The following is a 22184-nucleotide window of genomic DNA, read 5'->3' on the forward strand; positions in this document are numbered from 1 at the left end:
CTTGTATGCTTTTGACATAGTGAACATCAGGCGGATAGTAGCATAGTTTTAGTATTTGTGATTTGCTTCATACTTCACGGATATCTGATTTTTCGATTTGCACGGGCCTACCCAAGAACATGCCTTCATCACTTCATGCATCAAACTTTCCGAGATGATCTTTATTGTTCAATATATAGCAGTTGCAACCAAAGACACGAAAGTAACTGAAATTCAGCGTTTTTCCCTTCCATAACTCATAAGGAGTCTTCGTTGTTCTTTCTTGACATAGATATGATTTATGATGTAACATGCTGTGTTGGAATTCTCCCCCATGACCATTGCGAATCTACTTCAACTTCTTTGTGTCATTTGTGATTTGAAGAACCCATATTTTGAAGCTTTCCAGTGTACCAGATTTCTCCCGAATGAATTTGAGACTTCTCCCGAATGAATTTGATCCAAGTGAACCGCGAGAAGTAATCAACTAGACTTAGGAGATATCTCTTCCCAGCTATACTCTTAGTTTGCATCAGCCCCATCATATCCATATGTATCAGATCAAGTAAATTCTTTAACATTTTCAAAAGTTAATCTATCTTGACAAAAATATATTTCAAAAAATTACATTTTAAGAAGTTCAATTACCATATTATTTTTTAAAACAATATTGTATATTAAGATTATAATAACATGGATAATTGGTTTTAGATATTTTGACAATTTTTTTCAAAAATGTAATAATATAAAAGTTTGTAAAATATTTATTTTTGTTTTTATTAATTTTTAAAATAAAAACAAAGATGGTAGTAATAAAATTATTTTTGTATATATTTAAAATATTTTATGTTATATTTAAATACATTACTCAATGTAAAAATAGTGTTAAATGTTAATCAATTTTCTAAATTGCTAAATCTAGTAAAAGTAGTTTTAATTAAAATTAAAAATTTATGTTTGTACATGACGTAAAAATACACCTAGTTAATGATAAATATGTAGTGATGAAATCTTTTTTTTTTTTTTTTCAAAAAGAATCTCCAATAAAGGTTTTCTGAATGGAGAAGAACAAAATTGATGTCGGAAGATACAGGAAGGACGTTGGTCCGTTGGTGTCGGCTACCAACGGCCGGGCCCGTCATCAATGTCTTACAGTCATATGGGCTCCACTCTAACTGAGACATTGACTACTAACAGTTGACCGTTCTATTTACGCGACGGACCCCAGTTTGGCTAAATCTTCGCCGACAACAACTCTTTCTTTCTATTTTCTTTCGGTTTAATCACTACTATGGTATTACAGATTTTGTTTAAAATAAAGAGTTCTACACAAAATTAAACATACTCAACACATTAAATAATTCAGACATTAAATAATTCAGCCGCTGTTAACTAAAAATCATCATTTATGTTAGGTTTGGGCATTTCAGGTATCGGTTCGGATATTTCAGGTTTCGGATAATTCAGATATAGGGTTAGAGAATCCATTGATCACTTGACATATTTTCGGTTCGGTTCGTATAGTAAAATTAGGAACTGGAAAATACCCGAAATAATTTCGGTTCTCATTTGGTTCTGATTCGGGCTCAGATAGTTCGGGTAATTCGGATAAAATATTGGTTATTTAGGATAAAATATCAAATAATTATGATGATTTTGATAAAAAAAATTTGGATATTTTGGATTAGTTTGGATATTTCGGATCCAGATACTTTCAGATAATTCGGATAGTTCGGATATTTTATAATAATGTAGTTATCTCCAGATATTCTTGGATTCTTTAAAGAAAATTTTTAGTTGTAAATATATATTTAGTTATGTTATATGTATATATAATTAATATTTTTATATATTCGGATACCCTTTTGGTTTGATTCTCGGTTCAATTCCAGTTCGGTTCGATTATATTGGATATAGAAATATAGGAACCATTCAATTATTTGAAGATCAACGGTTGGTATATTCCGGTTTGGTTCCGATGCGATCTTTCGGTTTTGTTTTTTTTGCCTAGGCCTAATTTATGCTGCCAAATGAATATTGAATTCAATATCGCCCAATGCCAAAACGAATACAATACCATGTTAATTGATAGTTTATTATTAATTTGTAAAATGGAAAAAGAGAAGAGAGAAATATACATAAAAATAATTCATACTTACAAAACTATATACACTTCCAATTTAATTACCTTAACGGTATTTTTAATTAACCAATGAAATTTCTATATCGGTAGCTGAATGTTTTAGAAGGTTTTTGTTGTTTTAAACTGTAAATAAATTTTTATTTTAAGTCAAATTAAATTTATTATAAATGGTTTAACCAATAAGATTTTTCACTCTTTTATAATTGATTAATTATTTTTAAATTACAACTGCAAAAATGCGTATTATAGAAAATTAAATTTCTTAGTTCATATGCTTTAATTCAGTACTTCATAAATTGTGAAACAAAGGGGTACAAACTTACAAATTAAATAAATATATACATAGAGTGAAACTGAATTCTCCAAGAAGATGCGGAGTACCGACGTGAGTGAAGAATAACACTAATTTTCAAGAACAATATTACAGTGTTTGGCTGTTTGCAAGCCTTTTGAAAAAACATTACAGTTGTCGCTGTTATTAAATTAAATAATTTTGAAGTGTATGGTTCATAATAAAAAAAGTTTAGATTTCGCGCTGATGACTCAATGCTGCGTCACGTGAGATCTTGAAGTCTTAACCACTCACTGGGTTACAAGATCTCCAAATCAAAGAAAATCTAGTTTAGTTTATAGTGAAAATGAGATAACAGAGGGACCACACAGATCAATAAAACAAGTTTTACTGTTGAAATAACATAATCCATCAACTAAAATTCCGAATGATTGTTGCTTAGCATAACAAGCAATTATGATCGGTGCTGAACAAAATGTATTTATAAAGAAGATAATAATATAAATTAATTCTTAGATGTAATCTTTTATATTCTTTGGTGTCAGTTACTATATCGATTCTGGTTAATTAGACAGAGATATACTCATTCCGTATCATTTTAAGTGATGTTTTAAGAAACTACTAGATTTAGATCCGCGTTTTGAAAAGTGCAGAAATATTTTCGAATGATATAAATTTATATTTTTGATTGTATATTTATATTTAAAATGTTATGAAGTGTTATATTCAGTGTTTCATGTCCGGACCTACGGTTAAACCAATAAAACCGATGACTCTATATGTAATCTAGTTAAACTCGTTATTTCAAAATTCTAAAAAAACCCACAAAGACCGCTAAAACCTGACTGGTTACCGGTTGAATCTATGCATGAACCATTATGTAATACAATTTGACATAAATTTTCAAATTTAAAGTATTATAATTCATGAATGTTTAGATGAATGGTGGATACATTATGAATGTGTTACTCTAGTTTTAACAAAGTAAGCCTTACAAATTTTTAGTCAAACTAATATATCATTTTTTTGTAAGCATAATAGATCAATATTTGAGAGGATGTATACTAAAATAGAAATATATTGACCATCAATGATTCATATACGGTTATTACAATTTAGTGATTTAAGTTTGAAATAAATATAATTGCTTATTTGTTTATTTAGTTTACTTTTATTTTTCACATGCTATTAGAACTTTTTCAATGTTTTTTTGTTTATTTTAAATGGATTAAGTTACTTTATATTTATTACTTGGTGTACGTAGTAATTTAATTACAGAATAAATTATGTATATAAAAATATTATAGAAACTTTTTTCTTATTATATAAATGAAAATGAACTAATATTCGTTTTTATTTATAGTTACTTATTAATTATGATTTTTATTATTTAAAAGTAAATATTAAATATGTATATTTTTATTATTCAATATTCTGTGCCAAACCATAAAATCGATATGTTCCATTATTTGACTTTTTTTTAGATATAATATTAATTGTGTATCATGAAATTCAATGTCAAAAATAGTTTAAGGGTTTAGGTTTTTTTATGGTTGGTATTGTGGGTGCTTCAAAACAAAAATATAGGTATTGTGTTTGTTAGAAAGTATTTAGATTTTATGGTATAGTTCAAATGAACTGAGTTTAAAAAAAAGTATCAAAATAAACATTCAAATATGAACGTTTGATTTTTAAAAAAAAATATATATATATGTACGTTTTATTTGGTTTGAAGTTGCTGTCTTCGTTCACGGAGTTCAGTATGTAAAAAAGTCAAGTAAATTATTAGGCCTAATATATAATGTTCTAACATATTTCTGAGATTGTTATATTAAGGTGCATTACGATATGATTATATGAATATGATTTATACGTGGTTACATGGCGTACATTAAAAATATACCAAGATAACTGTTGGTTCCTTTTAAAAAGAAAAAGAAAAAGTTGTTTCCTTAATTTGTGTTAGATAAATATTTAATATAATTAATAATTAATAGGTAATGGCATTCATCTGTAAATATTTATAAAATTTGAGGGAATGTCAAAAAAATATGCTGTTTTAATTGTATTGATTTTTATTTCATTTTAAGTGATGTTTTCAAGTTTCTATGCAAAAATAAATGTAATTTAATACTTTTGATCATTTGTATTCTGCAGTATGATTTTTCATTGGTTAGATTAACTATAATTATTGTTATTTTTAAGTAAACGACAAAGACTAAATAATTTATTAATCAAAGTGCAAAAATCTTAAACTTCACTTATTTTGATACAGGAGTATATGTGAACTCTAATTGGATTCCAGATTAACATGTGTGGATGTGACAATAAATATGTATTCCTAATGAGAGATCTTAATGCTAATCACAGTACATAATCCTATTCATACACGCCCTTTGGAGCCCGGTTATAGACGAAACCAAATGAAACATTTTTTTATATCCCCCAAATTTGGTGAAAAAATTATTTAGATATAAGTTCTTTATTGTTTAAAAAAATTATTGAAATCTTTACTAAATTACTGCGGTCTCAAAAATCTTATGGTTGATCCTAACGCTCTTTAACAACATAACTCACAATAAACTATTCTTGTTATTAGTGATGGTATTACTATGATGGGAAAAAAGTAGATGTTATATATGCAAAGGTTTAGTAAGGGGTTGCTTCCTAGATAACAAAATTTATTGTAAACTGATAAACTGGTGACAAGACCACGATCAGTAAATAGTATATATTTTACTGATAACTAAAATAAATTGTACTATCATGTAAAATGGCATATTGGTAATTAATGAATCAATTTAGTTTTAAAAATAATATACTATTAAATTTAACTGAAAAATAAACTTGTTTACCGCTTTCTTTACTTGTTTACTGACTTTTTCTAAAAGAAAGAAAGAACATTTCACATGGACTTAACAATCTAAAAATAAACAGCACTAATCCATGATTGGTAGGCAGGACCCAAAATCCTGCATGGTTCTTTTGTAATGACATTTGCTTATTGGTTGTTCTTGTAAGTGTTGTCAATTCGTTTGAAGATGACTTCCTACGATGACAGTGGCTCACCATGTTTTCTAGCATTCTTTTCTCTCCATATTGTGTGGATTGCAACTTGGATGACATACCAAGCAAGGAAGAGTATCACTCGGTTTACCTTTATCTGAGACACATAGTTCACAATTAAATACCAGTCTGTTGTAGAGATGATGGACTACTAGAAAATAAAACATTATCTCTGATTAATGGTTATACGCATCATTATCTCGAAGAACGGTGTTGAAGAGAAGATCTTACATTAGAAATATGTAAAAGACTAGAGTAATATATAGAGGACTTGAACCACTATATTTACTACCAATTGGTTCTAAGTTGAAAGCCGATGAAACTTAACACAATCTGTAGAAAATTAGTTTTCATAGAGATGTTGAGTCAGTTTCCTCAACATTGTTGAAATATAAGTACACGAGAAGACGAGAAGAATATATGTTCTCGTGTTTTTATGTGTTAATTGTATGAGACACAACTTACATCTATACCAATGTTCCATGTAGTCATACAATACAAGTGGTTAGACAGTTGCGTAAAGCAAACTACATAGAAAATTAAAATTTAGGGTTAGCTTGGTCAAAACAGAAGCTTTTATGCCAATAAACGTTGTTTGATGTAGACTGAATGTGGTTCCAAGTATCCTCGTGATAAATTTCTGTCTGAATACACCTTGGTTACCCTGCATCCTGGACACTATAGATGGAAGATTTTGCTTGATTGTTACAAGCATGTATGTTCAATGGTTTCTCCTTCTTCTCTTAGTTAGAGCAGTTAGAACCGCGTCATTCCTGCCTATTCCCATATAAATTTGACTGTGAGGTCCAAGTAACTCAATCGAACATCCCATCGATGACCAATTATTTTACCTAAAACAAGTAGTTTCACTATTTTTAACCTCAACTTTGCAGAACTGCCTCACCATATTTTTAAATTTTAGTATTTTCCACCAGATACAAGATCCCTTTTATCTCTTCTTTGACTGACCAGATTGACTCTTGCTTGAGTAAATAGGTTTGTATCCATTTCACCTAAAAAGATGATCTGCTAGATATCAAACGCCAAAGAACTTTAAACAAGTAACCTTGTTATTAGTGATCTGAGGCCAAGACTGTTGATTCTTATTAGTGTTTACGATTTATAAAAAGAAATGAAACGACATATGAATATAATTAACTTGCTATGTTATGGAACAAAAAACAGATTATAACTGAAACTTATTGTATTACACTCAATGAATTGTTGTTATGAGACATATTGGATCTATATTTATAAAAGATGAACCAATATATATTGTAAAGACACAACTCTTAGTTGTAAGAACACAACTCTTAGTTAGAAAATATACAACTTTTAGAAATAAGGTAACTCTTCACTTGTAACTAACTTATACAAATGTGACTCTTCCCTTGTAACTAACTTATACAAATCTAACTTTATATTAACAAGATTTGATTATAGTTCAATACTCCTTCTTAATCATATCTCGGCTTCACTCCAAGCTTGCTTCTAAGATCTTTAAACCTTGAACCACTCAACGCCTTTGTGAAGATATCTGTGAGTTGATATTCTCCTTTGCAATATTCAAGTTGAACGAGTCCTTTATGTTTGGCTTCACGTATAAAATGGTATTTGATCTCTATGTGTTTTGTTCTTCTATGTTGCACCGGATTCTTTCCAATAGCTATTGCCGACTTATTATCACATAAATTAGGAACGCCTTCCTCAAACATTATTCCAAACTCCTCCATGAGTCATTGTAACCATATTGCTTGGTTTGTTGCTGCACATATGGAAATATAATTTGCCTCCGTTGTAGATTGAGCCACAGTTTGTTGCTTACTTGACTGCCAACAAAACATAGCCGATCCAAGATTAAAAGCATAACCTGATGTGCTTTTCTTGTCTTTCGTAGAACCACCCCAGTCACTGTCTGAGTATCTTATCAATTTTGGTGTATCCACACTTATAAATAATACTCCAAAACTTGATGTTCCTTTGACATATCTTAACACCCTTTTGGCTTCTTGGTAATGCTTCACGCGAGGTGATGACATGTATCTTAAGAGATAGGAACTTGCGTACATCACATCAGGTCTTGATGTACACAAATACGAAAGCCCTCTGACATTGCTTCTATACTTAGTCGGATCTCCATACTCTTTGTCATCTTCAACTTCTTTTCCTTTCGGTGTGAGTGGAGTGCTAATGCTCTTGCTTCCTTTCATGCCAAATTTATCAATAAGTTTGTTTGCATATTTTTTTTGTGAAAGAAATATGCCATGATTATCTTGGATTACTTTCATTCCAAGAAAGTAGTTTAACAATCCAAGATCCGTCATCTCGAATTCATTCTTCATATTCTCCTTGAGTGTGTTGATGAGATAGACATTGTTTCCTGCGATGATGATATCATCTACATATAAGCTAACTACGAAAACATCTTCTTTTTGCTTCTTGATGTACAAAGCCGCACCATTCATACTTCTTTCAAAACCGTTTTGAATGAAGTATGAATCTATTCTTGCATACCAAGATCGTGGAGCTTGTTTTAGACCGGATAATGCTTTGTGTAGCTTTAACCCCTTTTCTTATTTTCCTTCAATCACAAACCCAGGTGGTTGTGTGATATAAACTTCTTCTTTTCGTTCTACAATGAGAAAAGCTGACTTGACGTCCATTTGATACAATCTCCACTTCATTTGAGCTGCATACACAAGTATGGCTCGTATTGTATCATATCTTGGACTGGGAAAAATATCTCAAAATTGTAAATTTCATATTCTTGAGAGAACCCCTGTGCAACTAGTCTCGCCTTGTGTTTGATCTGATATCTGCTTGCATCCGTCTTGGTCTTATAGATCCCCTTTACACTTATCACATTTTCTTCTCGGGTTTGTCTACTAGTTCCCATGTCTTGTTCTTCTCAATCATCTCTACTTTTTCATTCATGATCTTTCTCCATTTTTCCTTACCACATGCTTGATTGTAAGTATATGGTTCTTCATTTGCATGAAGACAGACTTTTATTTCTTGAGCTGCCTCTTCAACCTCTACTCTTGGTGCCTTTTCCAAGATTTCAGTCATGGACTTGAACTTCTTTGGTGGCTCAGAAGATTCTCCATCTTCATCACTTGTATCATGATCATTATTTTGAATGGAAACAGGGCTGGAAGTACCTTCGGTTTGTTCCTTAGGCGATTGAGAGTCTTCCATAGACAACTCTAATGTCTTCTTGACTTCTTCTTGCCTTTTCCAATCCCACTTCTTGTTTTCTTCAAACTCTACATCTCTTGATACTTCAATCTTCTCATTTTCCAGGAGGAGAACTCCACAGCCTTTGGATTGATTGATATATCCAATAAAGACTCTATGTTTTACCTTGACGTCTAACTTCCTCCTCTTTTTATACGAGACATGTATGTAGCATATGCTACTAAAAATTTTCTTGTGTGACACATCTGGCTTGTGTCCACACCACTTCCCTATAGGAGTCACATCGTCTTCTATTGCCTTTGATGGCAGATGGTTCTGAAGATATGATGCAGTGTATGTCGCCTCTGCTCATAAATTAAGCGGTAAGTCTTGTTCCAACAACATCGTTCTAGCCATCTCCACCAAGGACCTATTCATGCGCTCTGCTGCACCATTTTGTTGTGGTGAATAAGGCAAGGTAACTTGCTTATTGATTCCTTTTTCTTTACAAAATCAGTTGAATTCTTGTGAAGTGAACTCACCCCCTCCATCTCATCTCAATGTCTTGATGGTACAACTCGATTGCTTCTCCACAATTTCTTTGAACTTCTTGAACATAAAGAATGTTTCTGATTTTTGTTTCAGGAAGTATACCCAACAGATGTGAGTATAGTCATCCAAAAATAGAAAAAAATACCGGCTTCCATCAATAGATAGGTGCTGCATTGCCCCACATACATCAATATGCACAATCTCAAGCTTTTCTCTTGTCTTAGTTTGAGATTCCATTGGGAAGCTTTTGTGTGATTGTTTTCCAAGTCTACACGCCTCACATGTTTCCTCCTCGCATTAAACTTTGGTAACCCCTTTACCAAGTCTTTGTCTTGCATTTGTTGCAACCTTGTGTTGCCTACGACCAAGCCTCTTATGTCATATCTCCATTTTTCTTTGCTCACTTGCGCTCATGGCTTCTTCCTGATTCTGTAGCTCTTGTCAGTCATTGAGATATCCATTATCCTCCTTCCTTTTGCATTCTCTTGGATGCATATCTTCTCTTGGAAATTCACCCGGTATCCGCTTGAAACAATTTGTAGAACACTCAGCAAAATTTTCGCCAAACCCGGAACCAAGAACACATTCCTGATGGTCCTCTTGCCACAATTTGTCATGACAGTAATGTCTCCTTTACCTGTTGTCATGACTATGCTTCCATTTATGATTTTTATCGGAACCTTGATACTTCTATCAAGTCTTGAGAAGTATTTCTCCTCCTTTTTCATATGATTAGTGCATCCACTGTCTACTAACAAAATATCCTCCCTTAATGTTGTTGTTGCTTCACTTGCACTGAACAACATATGGTCTTCATTCAAGTCTTCCTCTTTGAGACTTACATGTGCCTTATCCTTTTTCTTTGAGTAGCACGAACTTGAAAAGTGGCATAATTTACCATAGTTATAACATTTCTTGTTACTTCTGTGATCCTTCCTTGGATCATCATTCTTCTGTTTTTTTTAGACATTCACTTTCTGTGTGGTTGTTTTTCTTGCAAAAACCGCACCACTTCTTGTCTCCATGACGCTTTGAGTTATCTTGTTTGAAACCAGAATCTCTTCCTTTTGCTCGAGAATTGAATGCTCCTTCATTTGTGCTTTCTTCTCTTGCAGACAACCTTGCTTCATGAGCCTTTAGAATACCTATTCATTCTGTCATTGTTAGTGAAGTCAGATCGCGAGTTTGCTCCATAATGCTAATAATACTATCGAATTTGGCTGGGAGAGAGATGAGTATCTTCTGTATGAGTTGAGAATCAGTTTTATTTTCACCATGATAAATTAACTGATTTGCCAAGACAATTTTCTCGGTGAAAGTCTTAATCTCTTTGTTATCATACATCTTTAGATTCTCATATTCCCTTCACAACGTTTGAAGTTTAATCAAACGAAATTGAGGAGAACCTCAATGCATCACATGCTTCTTTTGAAGTTGATGCTGCTGCAATGCGTGATAGCCTTAACGGCAGTTTGGAAAATTTACAGTGTCATTGTATCGTTCAAAATTGCTTCTTCTCTAAGCTTTCTTGCATTTTCAGTTTCAAGGGTTTCTTCCTCTCGTACCCGTTCAACCGACACCCCCTTCTTCAACCACATACCATAGATTTCTGGTTTTTGAAATGGTTGTCATTTTAATGCTCCAGAAATTGTACTTTTCCCCGGATCACTTGATTTTGCATTTTCTTGCCTTTTGTGATCAAGTATGTGATTTTTTTTTGATTGTCAATACGATGATCTCCTGATTATCAATATCACAATCTATGGTTATCAATATCACGATCTCTGATTAACAACATGACTATTTCTGATTAATGCTCTCTTCTTTTTTTTTTTTTTTTAATATTGCTTTCTGTTTTGTCTTCTCAGCTGTAAAGCTTTGATACCATAATGATTTTTATGAGTGTTTATGATTTATAAAAAGAAATGAAACAAAATATGAATATGAATATAATTAATTTGCTCTGTTCTGTAAAAGAAAAACAAAGTATAACTGAAACTTATTATATTAGACTCAATGAATTGTTGTTATAGGCATACTCGATCTATATTTATTCAAGACACAACTCTTAAATGGTTAATACACAATTTTTAGAAATAAGGTGACTCTTCACTTATAACTAACTTATACAAATGTGACTTTTCGCTTGTTACTAACTTATACAAATCTAACTTTATACTAACAAGATTTGATTATAGTTCAACAAAAACACCTTCTTCCTTAGGTTTTAAAACATCCCTCCAGACCAAAACGCCAACGAACCAACATACATTTACGACTTTTTCATTCGCTTTATAAATAAGAAGGTGGAATTTAGTATCAGCTGAATATAAATTTGTCACTTGCAAGTAAGGTTTTCCAGGAACATCACACATGCATGAATGTTGATTGCTGCTTTTATCATGCATGAAAGAAACTTCACTATCCAATTATGTTACGACTAATTAACCGACCGAGCATCAATTTTCATTACCGACGTTAACATATAGTTCGAATCTGGACTGAAAATAGAAAGTAATCTGAATCAGTTGAGGGGAAAGGTAAGATGATTTAATACATGGATTTAGTTTTTTTTGGCGGGCCTCATGTATATGTAGCCATCAAAAGTTGACTTTTCATATGTAAAAGAAGTTGAAGGGAATCAAGAAGAAGATAATTGATGAGTAAGAACATAGAGTAAGCTCCCGTGATAGGCAAACAAGACATTCGGTGGTTTACCCGACATGCAATGAGACAAAATTGCAAGGTTTGAAATTAAAGAGAGCACATGATCACTGGATTCACCTTCATTAGACGACAAATTCACATATATTAACACGAGTTATTCTTGGGTTCGCCTCTTAGGGTGAACCTTTAGGTTTACCGACCAATAGAAACTTGTCATTTTAGATTTAATATCTTTTAACTAAAGAAACAAAATAACTTGCCAAATTATATTATGTTTTCAAAATAAAATTTAAAGATAAATAAAAATAGTATAAAAACGAATTTAATTTTTTTTTAATGTTGTCAACAAAACACTAAACCCTAAACTCTAATTCTAATCCCTAAACCCCTAGGTAAACCCTAAACCTTTGGGTAAACCTAAACGCTTGGAAATACACTAAACATCTGGATAAATTCTAAACTATAAATCTTAAACACTAAATCTTAACAACATATATTTTTAAAAAGTATATATTTTTGACAACTATTATTATTTATTTATCTATTTTTTTTATTTTAAAAACATTATATAGTTTAGCAAGTTATTTTGTTTCCTTAATTAAAAAATATTGAATCTAAAATGACAATTTTCTATTGGTTGTTGAACCTAAAGGTTCACCATAGGGGCTGAACCCAAAAAAGTCTATTAGCACATGTGTGAGCTAGTACGTATGATTTTACTTATATCAGTACGTGTTGCATTGTGTAACACCAATCCTAAAACAAACTAGAATTTCACTCGCACGTTCGTGCGGATTTTTTTATTTATAAATATATAACTTTAATGTTATCATAAATGATTTTGTTTTAAATATATAATTTGTATTTTAGTGTTGTAATTCTATAATCTTATTATATATGTTTCTTACTTTGTTATAGTTGTTATTACTTACTAATATGTTCTTGAATTCGGCACAATAAATTCATAATATGAAATAATTAAATAAAGAATCTCCTTCAATTTTTCTTTCTTAATTTTCACATTTGATATAAAATAAATTTTTAAATTTTAGTTATTTATACTATAGAAATGATATCACTTTAGAATCATTTATAGCTCCATGTAATGTTTAAAATAGACTTTAACTTATATCACTTCAGTATTTTGTGAGATTTTATATGTAAATAAATTGTTTTGTTTAAATGATAAATCTCTATTATTTTAATAAATTTTATACATAGTAATATCTATCATACTATTTTAATAGATTTTATCGATATAGGATATTTTTGGATGTCATGGCATTAAGTTTTCTTATTTTTTTTATTAAATTAAGATTTTAAAATATTATGTTATTTTTAATTTTTACAGCATAATTTTTTTTTCGTGTTGCATTTTAAAAAATAGACTTTAGCATTGATCATATTCTATTTTGTAAAATTTTGAATATTGTCATTTTAAATTTGGAATATTTTTTTTTCAAAATTGTATATATTGTTAAAAGAAATTTGGAAAATTACACATACTAAACTAATTCATTATTTTATAAAAATATTTAAATATTTGAAAAGATTTTTTTATATTTTCTGAACATATTTTTTATAATTAAAATATACATTAACTTTTATAGTTATAATTGATTTGTCATTAATATCTATAATGCATTATTAAATTTTAATGTTTTCTACTATCATATTTTGTAAATAGTACATGAAATAAAAGTTAGTTATATATATTAAAATATTTATATATAATCATTTTAGATAATATACTGTTGTGAGTTTCAAGATAAAAAAAATATAATATATAGTTGTAGATCTAAAATTTTAACATATGTTAATAATTTTATTTTCTGTTTTTAATATTACATTGCTTAATTCGTTTTAGCGGTATAAATGATAAACTATTTAAATAAAAGTATTTACAAATAAAAATATGTTAATTTATCAATTTAATATAATTGTATTGTATTTAATTCATATAGAACTTCTACATTAACAAAAATATATACTATAATTAGAAAATTTATAAAATAGTTTAGAATTTTATATTTTCCGTTTATGATAGAATCTTGACTAAAATTAATTTATATTAGTTTTATATTTTTAATTACGAAATGTAAAATTCACTAATTTATAAAAAAATAGAAATTTGATAAGATTTTGTTAGATTTTGTTCTCAACAGATTTTATTATAACTCTAAATAAAATTCAAATTTATAGTTAAACTAATTTGTTATTTATATCACGCTTACCCTCATACTCTAACCATTACCTTCAATTTTACTATGATCCTCAGTCTCAATATTTCTTAATTTTTTTCAATCATTATATTGTTTTATTTATGTTTTGATTTAGTTACAAAATACTTTTCAAAATACTTCATCAGATTCAAAATGATATATGTTCTAAAAAAACAATGCAATTTTTATAAAGTAATAATGTAAGCTGTAAATTGCAAAAAAAATAGTTGAATGTGTTGAAATTTGATTTGTTAAAAATTCTAAAACATACATTTTGTTATAGTCATGAGGTAATTCAGGCCTTAGCCCCAACTAATCCCTCTGAGCCAGATGCTGTGCTTGGTGATACCCTTGAGGGGCATAAACATGTCCTCTCAACGAGAGTCAAACTAAAGAAAATAGAAAATAAAACAATTAATTAAGTATTTGGTGAATGTTAACAACTGATTTGAGGTTTGATATTAATTCAAATGTCAAGAGGAAAAGTGTCGTGTAACAGTCAAGGCCATGCCGCGTACGGGTTGATAAGTGCTCTTTACCTAAATGCCAAGAAGATTGCAGACGTGGTGGTACTCATGAGACCGCCATATGCACCGTTCAACAAATAAGTGCTTGGTATGGTGGTGGTTGTGCTGTTGTTTTCCTCCCAGATAGTAGATCTTCCTTCAAAATTCCGGGTGCAGCGGCTCTCTCGATCGAATGAGCGTATTTTTATGTGGTGATGTGGAGTTGCTATCCGTGCTGAAAAGGTTCCGGCTAGATTGGCGCAGTCACGACACAAGGCTGTATCTTTATCCGGGATCTCCGGTTTTCATCGGGCCGAGTCTTCTGTTCCTTGTGCATTTTCCCGGGCCTCTATGTGAGTTTGTTGTTCTCAGTTTTTGCGTATTAGCGGTGGTAGTCAAGGAAGTTGTAGGTGTGGATATGGTTTTCGAGTGGCCTTTCTATTGCACTTGTGGCAACTAAGACGAAATCAGTGTCTTTTCTATTGTTGATCCAACGCTTTGGAGTTTAAAAGGCGGGTTGCTCCTCTTCGAGGTTTTTTAGTCACTTCCAATCTAGTTTTATTCTAGCATATAGTTTCGGTTTTAGTTAGTTTAGTGGTTGTATTTTTTTCTACTACTAGTTTTCTCTGTATTATTGTCTGTCAAAAATTTTAAATCGGTAATAAATCTTAACATATTTACCACAAAAAAACAATGAAGGTAACTCAACCATGCAGATGTGTTAATCGAAAATAGTTTATGGTCTTGTTCCTCATATGAACGTTGTCGTCAGCAGCGGAAAAATAAATAAAACTACAACAAAATCAACGTTAATGAGCCGAAAGTAGTCGGCTAAGACATAAAAACAGATTTGCCACTGTCCTGATATGTTTAATTAACAGAGCCTATTTATGAATGATAATCATGATGTAAATGGAGCCATCACGTATCTTAGAAAGAGAATAACACAAGAGCAACGATAACAACAATGTTTCAACGAACACAACTTCGAATCAAGAAACTATGTAATGTAAGTATGACTATTGAGTTTCAAGATGAGGTTTATCACAATGAATAAACTATAAAGAGAAAAAATCAAAACTAATTACTTTTGGCACACTTATTGATCTGTACTGCTTCTTTGAGTTTGCGACCAAGAGCAAATGCCAAAGGTGGAGGCACTGCATTCCCAATCTGCCTATGCTTGTGTGCTATGTCCCCTTCGAACTCATAGCTATCCGGAAACCCCTGCCACAATTTTGCATAACCAAATCAATTTCTTTACTTGACGTGGAACAAAATACTTACTCTCTTTCTTAATATTTGGCATTTTTACAGATGCTAATTTTAATTCTCAGTGTTAAATTTTTTTAACTTTTGTTTTATGTAGCTTTTATTGTATTTTTCAAAGTAATAACAATAAATATTTTATCAATTTCATACGCGCTCCTAAAATTTTAATTAATAATGAATAATGTTCATTTATTACCTGACATCGGGCGTATTCACGGACAGTGAGTATCCTGTCTTGGTCAGGGTGGAAGCACATACCAACCTTTCTCATTGGCCCAGGTTCAGTAGTGCAAGTTGGAAAGTTGCCTTCCCAATCTAACCGCCCAAACAGTCCTTTCCACTGGTTGTGTAGATGAGCCGTTTTTAGTAGATTTGGAATCAAATCCACCACCATTCCAGTAGATAACGTCACCTGTAATTAGAGTTAAAAAAATAAAAAATTGAATTTAGTAAGTTTGTCTTCGTCAGATATGCATAAGAGTCTTATGCTAAGACTCTGACCTTTTCCTCTGGGAGGTCACGCCAATCAGCACCTGGCCTCTTTGGGATTCTTTTACATCTTATAAGGTTGTGTTCGTTCATCTTTTGGCTGATGTGATCAATGAGAACATTCTTGTTTCCTCTTATCTCCTTTTGGAACCACGAGATTGAATCATTTTGATACTGCAACAACAAACAAGACATGTTTTGATATGTGTCATAAGATAAAAAAACTATTTATTCATCCTGATCTGTGTGTGTGTTATATCAAGCATACCTCTTTGTTTATCTTGGATTCCCCATTTTCTACTGGTGGAAGATCGCCGATTGTGTCTCTGACGGTTATTGGACGGAAAGGTGCTCCCTGTTGGGTACTACGAACAGCAGCATAGCGTAAACCTTTGGATAGTGAGATTGTCAACTCTGAAACATTAAAGACATGCATTGGCTCAGGCCATTCGGGAAGGACTTCTTCCGGTGCAGCTGCCCATATAAAAGCTCTTTTGCGAGATTGAGAAACCCCATATGCACCTGCCTCCAAGACCCCAAATCTCACCTGACAAACATATCATATTAGGCACAGACTTTGAGTTCTATTTCACATTGCGGAGATAAACAGGAGGAGTCTTTTACCTGGTAACCCATTTCGAGAAGAGAAGCCAGAGTGAGTTTAAACATCTGCCCTTTACTATATGAGACAAAGTTCCTAACGTTCTCCAGGAGAAAGTATTTTGGCCGGAAATAATCAGCAAAAGACAAGAATGCTAATATCATTTGACACTGAACTTTACTCCATGGGCTTTGGCTAAACCGGTTCATACCAGAGAACCCCTGCCAAATTTCATAGATTAAGGTCTCTCTCCACTTCTGCAAACAAAAATTTTGTATAGCAACAATCTTAATATATGTATATACCTGACATGGAGGGCCTCCGTTGATGAAATCTACTTGACCAGGCAGTGGTAGAGTACGCTTCTGGTCCTCATCAAGTTTAGCAGCTAGTTCATTAGCTTCTGTAGTAGAGATACACTCATCTTGATCTCCACATTTCTCCATTATAGCCCTGCAGATAAGCTCAAACAACTGATCACAACACAAGACACATCCACATTGAGAGTGAGTAAAGCAGTGTATCTTGTCGACTATTTACCTAAGAATCACATTGCAGTTATCAACAATAACTGTTGTTTCGGGATGGTTTTTTCTAAAAGCCTCCCCAGCTGGCTCATCATATTCGATTGCCCACTTTGTTGTAGATGCACCTTGTAAACATGATAAAAGCATGCACATAAATACAACTCGTTCAAGGCATTTTGGTTAATAATGTATTGGCTGGAGACAATAGATACCTGCTTTTTCCAGTCCCTGAGACAGGCCACCACAACCAGCAAAAATATCTAGGCTCGACAGACGCATCTCTTTAGGTACCTCATCAGGCTTGACAATAGCAGAACCAGTTTCACTCTCTACTCCCTTCCCCTTTTCCTTTCTTAAAAGTGTGTTGTCCTTAATAGCAGAGAACTTCGGCTTGGTATTGACGGGCAACTGCTACAAGATAGTTAAGAGACACACTTCAACTTTGTATTGGAAACAGCAACAACAATCATAATAAATGATTATATAAACAATATATTTCTGTTTTTTAAACTGGAGTACAAATTAATTAAGTGCAAACAAAAAGAGTGAAATAGTATATACCTGCTTGACCGAACCTTTTGATGGGTCATATATTTGTTCACAGAAGAAAATATTATCCAATATTGGATACTCACGGCATGAGGGCATATCATTTTTCTTTCTTACTTCACATTTTCCCTTTAGAGCCTCTGGTTGGAGAACATATGTGTCCTCGCTGTAATACAACTAAAACATATTGCAAAAAAGGAAAAAATAAAAAAATAAAAAAACCAGAGTAAGCTAAACTTATGAAGGAACGAACAAATGTAATAATATTACGGAACAAATAATTACTACCTCTCGGATGTCTGATGCATAGGCCTTTCCTTCAGATATATCTTCAGGCCTATAAAACCTTCGGACATTAACCTCAAAGGAACAACCCTTTCTAGATTTCTTTGGGAAAATGATCTCAAGAAGTTGGCATACAACAAAGGCTCTTAACCCTATGTTCCGCCCTGACTTAAATTTCCCATTAGCCTTCTTCGATCCATTGATACAGTCGGGGTATACGTAGACAAAATCATCAGCGCAATAGTCAACCCCATAGGAAGAAAAACCAGTCTTTGAAGCGTTGAGTTTGATCTTTTTCCTCTCCTCTTCATCATCTCTTATTCTGCATGAAGTGCACGATCCAGAAGCACAGCCCATATCACTGAGTGGAAGACTAAAGAAACCTCCTCTCCCAGGTGAATACAAACTCTTGCAGAAGTATTCCTTAGGCATGTCTTTTGCATTTCGTTCTTCTGCTCTTGCCCGGTCCAGCTTATCTGCAGTGGTATTCTCTTTCCTAAACTGATGCCCCCATGGTCTTTTTCGAATCTCGAAACAAACTGTCCCTTTTATGTCCTTAAAATGCAGAGTCATGCATTCGTTTGTCAAGAATAGTTCCCTCTCGTTAGCAGCATTCTCTAGAACAGTCTCAGACCCTCTTTGTAAACGTCTTCCATGTAGCATTTTGCAGTGATCTGAACTTTCAAACATGTACTCCACAAAGTAGATGGATTGAACTTCGTCGACTTCCACGGTGACAGCACCACCTACAGCCACTATTTCCCCTTCAAGGAGGGCTTGTCGATAGAGAGGCTCACCAGCAGAAGTTTTACCTAGACTCTCACCATCCCATATTGTTTCCATTTTTCCACAACTGCCTAGAATTTTCTTTGGAAGAGTATTAGACCCTTCAACCTCAACAGGTTCAGGTTCAGTTTCCTCTGTGTCATCTTCTTCATTTTCCTCCTCTTCGTCCTCCTCTTCTGCACAAACTGCCTGCAATGGCTCCTCTGGAGAGTAAATGGAGTAAAACTCGCCCCAGATTCTGTTGATCAGGCAAGTTGTTGTTGCTTGCATAGCCTTCCTCTTGGATATAGGTGCCATACCTGCCCTTGGATTCAAATTCACTTTCAGTAAAATTTTCTTCTTTTTGATGGTCCATCTTGTGTTGTGCTTTTCTGCCCTTTTATTTGCAAGACCAGTAATAAATGAACACTTTCCGATCTCCTTGTTAGGAAACTCTGAAAACATCTGCAACATTATTTGCCCATGGCCAACCACATATCTGTCAACTGCCGAGCGATCAGAAGAAATGTAAGCCTTATGGTTATTCTCAAACTCAGACACTCTTCTTATGACATCTTCAAATGAAAGCCTAGCCATTCTAGTTTCCTTCTCCAGGAGACCAAAAATGCTTATGACAACCCTTGCGGTTTTCAGAATAGGTTCAAACCAAGGGGAGTATTGCTTTGACGGTTTACCAAGTCGATACCAGGCTGCATCTGTTCGTATTGAAACCGAGATCGTTGACACCCCATACTCAATCATCCATTCCTTTATTTGACTGAGGAATATGGGTATTCCTTCATGTTTCTCTGACGGCATAGAGGTAGTTTGATCATCTAGATCAATCCAGATCCCTTGATCATCTGCCATTAAACCAGATCCAAAGATGGTTACATCGATATCATCACAAGGCTTCACCGGGAGAAGCTCCAGGGATATCAACCTTGAATCAATGTCGTAAAGTGCCCAATTGTGAAGCATCTTGCGAGGAAGCTCATCGATGTCAACCTCGTAGTAATCATCCTCGTATAATAAAAGCTCATCAGTTTCAACTTGGGAATTCTTATAATGAGCTGGGAGAGGATAATCACTGGCGATCTCATCTTCAGTGGTCATTATGTAACCCTTACCTGAAGAAGCAGCTGAGATGCTGTTTTTTCTGGGCCGTTGCATAAATTTCATATACTCTTCATCTTGTACAAGTCGAGCAAATTGTTCATCCGTGTCAACCAGTTGTTGATCAGATGTCATGGCCTTCCTCTCAGAAACTCCATCAATCCTCAGGACCCCATTAGAAGGTTTCCCAGCATCATATTCAAGTATGCGACTACTCGCATCTCTGAGAGCAGCGAGTACAGGAATCTCAACAAATCTTGCATCGTCTTGCTTGACCGTATCATCCAAACCCGCAAGCTGGTTATATATGAATTCTCCTTGGGATATAACAAAATTTTTGATGGCCAAGTAATCACTAGAAAAGCACTTAGTCTCCAGGCTCATAGTCCTCGCAACTGCCACAAGCAACTCATCAAGACTCATCAAGTTAGACTTGGCCACTTTCTTGTAAACCTCCACTGAGGCATATGCCTTCTGGAAGAAATAATCATACACCTTCTTGTAGCTAGTAGCAGGCTTAACACATTTGTAATCCGCCAGAGAGGTCGTCACCCACACCACTGGGGAACCATCTTCATACCCAGAGATGCTCCAATTATCAACACGTCCAAAACCTTCACACCTCACGCCCTTCGCTTTCTCCTTATCAAAACATTCACCGGAAGGCAAGATCAGGCCCGTGATGAACATGTCACCGTGTTCCACCATCTCCACAGCCTGCGAAACTCCGTCAGTATCATGTAAAACGAAATCGGTAAGCCTCCTGGTTTGGTGAGGCTCGTCTTCGCCGCAGCTCTGCGGAGAAGAATCTGTCAAGTGTAGAGCTACAATCTCGTCCTCCACAGTCTGGTGCTGCTTTGCTGCAACGGTGGCGGATCTCTCGGAGATACGGACGGATTTCTCCTTAAAGTTTGTGCATGCTGCAGCTCGCTTTGGCCTTGTCTGCCTCATGGAGAGATCATCGTCGTAATCTGACTCTTTGCTCTCTGGAAGAGGTCTCTTCTTCTGCTTCCCAGCCCTGGTTTCATTTCTCACCATTTTTCAAAACCTATAAAAAGAAGAATTACTCAAAATCATGATCGAAACCCAAGAAATGAGAATCAAACATCATATCGCCATGAAACAACCGTAATCACAGAAAATTCAGTAGAATCCTATGAATCTAGGTTGAAATTGTGAAAAAATTCGAAACCGAAACAGTGCGATGGATGCTCGATGCGGAAAAAAACTTGAATCAAAAGGGAATTTCAGGATGGATCATTCGAAATTAGGTTAAAATGATGAACAATGAGAGAGAGAGCTAGGCTTTAAAAATGACTCTACTTTGAGATCGGAGCAGAAGAAAGCTTACGTTAGGTCGAGAGGAGAGCGATTGAAGATAGAGGGCTAGTGAGTGAGGCGGCTATGAGGCAGATAGGCCTTGAGGATAGGTTGAAGAGTGTATATGAAGAAGATGAGACAAAGTGAAACGACATGCACCAATCATCGGTGCTTAAACATTTTTTCGTAAAATAATAACTAAAAACGCCTTGAAATGCCTGAATGTCTTTTGAATTTGCATGGGCTGGAAACACAAATATCATGTACAACTGGATATTTTATTTTATTTTTGGGCAAACAAGATTTTATATGTTTTGATATAAGGCTGCAATTGGAGTGTCAATTTTGGAATGAAATAGTGTAAAATTCCCTATTCCATTTATTTGATATATTTCCTTTCTCTAATGAATGAAACAAAATATTCATCTCATCAATTCCATAAAAAGTATACAGAATTCAAAGAAAATCATTTCATTACAATTTTGATCATGAATAAATGGAATGAAATATATTCTATTTTTCTTCATATTTCATTCCTTTTTCTTCCTCTAATTTCATTTTATATTTATTGATTACAGTTTGAAAGTTTTTTGGAGTAAAGATTTACAATTTCAGCGAGAACCAAAATTTTATGTTTTTGGTGAAAAACAAAAAAA

At 33.4% G+C, this 22184-nt stretch overlaps 2 protein-coding genes across 2 annotated transcripts; both read right to left on the minus strand.

Moving 5' to 3' along the window:
- Nucleotides 1–7216: 7216 nt before the first annotated feature.
- On the minus strand, nucleotides 7217–7945 carry LOC108829887 (secreted RxLR effector protein 161-like). Its single transcript, XM_018603475.1, has one exon. The coding sequence runs from the start codon at nucleotides 7943–7945 to the stop codon at nucleotides 7217–7219; it is 729 nt and encodes a 242-aa protein (XP_018458977.1).
- Nucleotides 7946–15684: 7739 nt separating this feature from the next.
- Nucleotides 15685–21246, minus strand: LOC108829897 (DNA (cytosine-5)-methyltransferase 1-like). Its single transcript, XM_018603489.1, has 10 exons — nucleotides 18331–21246; nucleotides 18055–18219; nucleotides 17706–17901; nucleotides 17507–17618; nucleotides 17272–17419; nucleotides 16990–17187; nucleotides 16634–16912; nucleotides 16378–16539; nucleotides 16073–16288; nucleotides 15685–15831 (listed from the first exon to the last, which is right to left on the minus strand). The coding sequence occupies exons 1-10, from the start codon at nucleotides 21244–21246 to the stop codon at nucleotides 15685–15687; spliced, it is 4539 nt and encodes a 1512-aa protein (XP_018458991.1).
- Nucleotides 21247–22184: the final 938 nt, after the last annotated feature.

The sequence above is a fragment of the Raphanus sativus genome, chromosome 1, assembly GCF_000801105.2.
Source record: "Raphanus sativus cultivar WK10039 chromosome 1, ASM80110v3, whole genome shotgun sequence".
NCBI classification, from domain to species: Eukaryota; Viridiplantae; Streptophyta; class Magnoliopsida; order Brassicales; family Brassicaceae; genus Raphanus; species Raphanus sativus.

Excerpts from the sequence above, each read along its gene's own strand:
- LOC108829887 (XM_018603475.1), bottom strand. The coding sequence starts at position 7,945 with ATGAATGGTGCGGCTTTGTACATCAAGAAGCAAAAAGAAGATGTTTTC.
- LOC108829897 (XM_018603489.1), bottom strand. The coding sequence starts at position 21,246 with ATGGTGAGAAATGAAACCAGGGCTGGGAAGCAGAAGAAGAGACCTCTT. Across the intron at positions 18,220-18,330 it reads ATGCATCAGACATCCGAGAG|TTGTATTACAGCGAGGACAC; the intron begins GTAGTAATTATT and ends AATATGTTTTAG. Across the intron at positions 16,289-16,377 it reads GTGACCTCCCAGAGGAAAAG|GTGACGTTATCTACTGGAAT; the intron begins GTCAGAGTCTTA and ends CTCTAATTACAG.